Source organism: Limulus polyphemus, unplaced genomic scaffold, assembly GCF_000517525.1.
Source record: "Limulus polyphemus unplaced genomic scaffold, Limulus_polyphemus-2.1.2 Scaffold5623, whole genome shotgun sequence".
Classification (NCBI taxonomy): Eukaryota; Metazoa; Arthropoda; class Merostomata; order Xiphosura; family Limulidae; genus Limulus; species Limulus polyphemus.
This window is the reverse complement of record NW_013671233.1, coordinates 32,435-36,358: the sequence shown is the minus strand read 5'-3', so window position 1 is coordinate 36,358 and position 3,924 is coordinate 32,435. Positions and strand designations below refer to the sequence as shown.

The 3,924-nt window shown below is 32.7% G+C and overlaps 1 protein-coding gene across 1 annotated transcript in view; it reads right to left on the bottom strand.

Annotated features, from left to right (window-relative positions):
* The window catches only part of LOC106472802 (receptor-type guanylate cyclase Gyc76C-like), a gene marked incomplete at its 5' end in the record, with an annotated part of 30,239 nt that overhangs the window by 16,813 nt on the left and 9,502 nt on the right, over nucleotides 1-3,924 (bottom strand). The window contains 3 exons of the mRNA XM_022401346.1: nucleotides 783-885; nucleotides 2,493-2,571; nucleotides 3,117-3,221. Of these exons, the coding sequence (XP_022257054.1) occupies nucleotides 783-885; nucleotides 2,493-2,571; nucleotides 3,117-3,221 (287 nt within the window). The remainder of the gene's footprint in view (nucleotides 1-782; nucleotides 886-2,492; nucleotides 2,572-3,116; nucleotides 3,222-3,924) is intronic.

The following is a 3,924-nucleotide window of genomic DNA, read 5'->3' as shown; positions in this document are numbered from 1 at the left end:
CTTACTCTACAGTTCTAGGTTAACCTGTTTAACTGATCCTTGTTACAGTTCAGGTTAACCTGTTTAACTGATCCTTTGTTCTACAGTTCAGGTTATACTGTTTAACTGATCCTTTGTTACAGTTCAGGTTTACCTGTTTAACTGATCCTTTGTCACAGATCAGGTTTACCTGTTTAACTAATCCTTTCTCACAGTTCAGGTTAATCTGTTTAACTGATCCTTTGTTACAGTTCAGGTTAACCTATTTAACTGATCCTTTGTTACAGTTCAGGTTAACCTGTTTAACTGATCCTTTGTTACAGTTCAGGTTAACCTGTTTAACTGATCCTTTGTTACAGTTCAGGTTAACCTGTTTAACTGATCCTTTGTAACAGTTCAGGTTTATCTGTTTAACTAATCCTTTGTCACAGTTCAGGTTTATCTGTTTAACTGATCCTTTGTTACAGTTCAGGTTTATCTGTTTATCTGATCCTTTGTTACAGTTCAGGTTTACCTGTTTAACTGATCCTTTGTTACAGTTCAGGTTTATCTGTTTAACTGATCCTTTGTTACAGTTCAGGTTTACCTGTTTAACTGATCCTTTGTTACAGTTCAGGTTTATCTGTTTAACTGATCCTTTGTCACAGTTCAGGTTTATCTGTTTAACTGATCCTTTGTTACAGTTCAGGTTTACCTGTTTAGTTCATCCTACTCCCATATATCAGGTTTATCTGTTTAACTCAAAAATATTTTAAATGTTTAACTTTTATTTCATTTTACATCATCTGTCTGTGTTGACTTACTCTGCTATTGGATAGAACAAATTCATTAAAACCATATTTCCGTAGATCACGGGGGTCAATTTTCCACAAAAGGCCAGCTATCTGCTGCTCATAAACCCAGTTCCTAAATAAAAAAATTATGATCATGAATATCATACGTATGAATATGAAACGTTTTTATACTCTTGGATATGCTTAGTTTGACTTTCTGACTTCAGTAGACTTACTGTTACGTTTAGCTAACACTACATTCTATCACCTGACTTCAGTAAACTTACTGTTACGTTTAGCTAACACTATGTTTTATAACCTGACTTCAGTAAACTTACTGTTACGTTTAGCTAACACTATGTTCTATCACCTGACTTCAGTAAACTTACTGTTACGTTTAGCTAACACTATGTTCTATCACCTGACTTAGTAAACTTACTGTTATGTTTAGCTAACACTACATTCTATCACCTGACTTCAGTAAACTTACTGTTACATTTAGCTAACACTATGTTCTATCACCTGACTTCAGTAAACTTACTGTTACATTTAGCTAACACTATGTTTTATAACCTGACTTCAGTAAACTTACTGTTACGTTTAGCTAACACTATGTTTTATAACCTGACTTCAGTAAACTTACTGTTACGTTTAGCTAACACTATGTTCTATCACCTGACTTCAGTAAACTTACTGTTACGTTTAGCTAACACTATGTTCTATCACCCGACTTAGTAAACTTACTGTTACGTTTAGCTAACACTATGTTCTATCACCTGACTTCAGTAAACTTACTGTTACGTTTAGCTAACACTATGTTCTATAACCTGACTTAGTAAACTTACTGTTACATTTAGCTAACACTATGTTCTATCACCTGACTTCAGTAAACTTACTGTTACGTTTAGCTAACACTATGTTCTATCACCTGACTTAGTAAACTTACTGTTACGTTTAGCTAACACTATGTTCTATAACCTGACTTAGTAAACTTACTGTTACATTTAGCTAACACTATGTTCTATCACCTGACTTCAGTAAACTTACTGTTATGCTTATGTGAATATTCATCATCTTTCATATATTTTTATTATATGAATAATTTGTGATGTCAATGGTTAAAAAAACTTTCTTTGATTCATTATAAAAATACGTTAAATACGTTATAATATAACAGTCGTCTCCACTGTTATATTATTAATATAATATTAATTGTTGTGAATCTAGTTTTTTTGAACATCTTTCTCATGAAAATAACTACTGGTTTTGAAGAGTGAGCAGAAGTTTATGAGTGTTAATCTTCAAATGCTTGTTTTACTATCTTGTAAATGTTACCATGAGATATGCCCAGCTTCATAACAAACGTGTTGCTCTGGGTTAATTTCAGGCATAATTTCAGAACCAGTTCCATAACAAGAGCGTGGTTCTGGATTAATCTTGGGCGTAGTTTTGGAACCAGCTTTATGACAAGGGCATTACTGCGAATTAACTGGGGGCATGTTTTTAGAACCTGTTCCAGTCATAACGAGTTTTATGTCCATTTTCAATAAAGTATCTATATGAACATCCTTCTTTGAAAAGGGGCTGGGACCACCTGTTCTCATAAATCTATTCATGGCAGCATCGCATTTTTGACAGTGGCATCACGACTCCCAAACGTGGCAACCGCATTATAACGTATTAATAAAGTACGATCAACTCCCTGTAAAACCCACACTCTAACACCGACTATATACATACCTGTACGTAATTCTCGTTACAACGATAACGACTGCAAGAAGAACAGCCAGAACAGCGGCTACTATTTTCCTGGTCATTTCTGAAAAGTGATAAAAGTCAGTGGATGATGCTAAAATAGGTACAAACAGCTGATCTACAGTCTTGAAAATAAAAAACTCCTGTTACCTGGTGATAAAATCATGAACTAAAAATATGGTAAGTGTCTAGCTATTTCTGTATTTGCAAAGTGGCCATATTAATTCTTCAGGCAAAATTCCAGATTTTCCAGACCTGCACAGGCGTGCGTACGACTGATAATTAAACTTTGCTTCATAATTTTATCCAATTAACACTATTTGAATTTGTAATCTAGCTACATAGGATGATAACAACTTCAGAAACATGCTTATTTCAGATAATGGCTGTTACAGAAAGATATATTCAAATACCGATATTTCAATGTGATTACTGGCAAAATGATCCTTTTTACTTTATATAATAATACTTAATCTAACCTATATCAACTGATGCAGAGTTCTTTACAAAAGAATGTTGTTCCACAAGACATGAGAAGAAAACCTGGATAACAATCATCTCCAAGACAATACAGGAGTAACATTAATTAAAGTAGTTCATGTTTCCTACCTGGGGGTGGTCTACACTCACTGCCATCATAGCCGCAGGGAGGTACATCCAAGGGTGGTTTTCCGCCTACCCACGTGATAGACATGTTATCAGATGGGTCAAAATCTGAAGAAAACGTAACACATTTAACACAGGGTCAAAAATCTGAAGAAAAAGTAACACATTTAACACAGGGTCAAAAATCTGAAGAAAACATAACACATTTAACACAGGGTCAAAAATCTGAAGAAAACGTAACACATTTAACACAAAGCCACTACCATCTTTTTTTTACGATATCTAAGTCTGGATAATACGAGTTAACATATATAACTGTCATACCAGCAGTATTTATAAGAATACATAACTTTCATATCAGTATTTATAAGAATACATAACTGTCATACCAGCAGTATTTATAAGAATACATAACTTTCATATCAGTATTTATAAGAATACATAACTGTCATTTCACTATTTATAGGAATACATAACTGTCATACCATCAGTATTTATAAGAATACATAACTGTCATATCACTATTTATAAGAATACATAACTGTCATATCAGTATTTATAATAATACATAACTGTCATATCACTATTTATAATTATACATAACTGTCATATCACTATTTACAAGAATACATAACTGTTGTATCAATATTTATAATAATACATAACTGTCATATCAGAATATTTAACAATACATAACTGTCATATAAGTATTTATAACAATACATAACTGTCATATCAGAATATTTAACAATACATAACTGTCATATCACTATTTATAATAATACATAACTGTCATATCACTATTTATAAT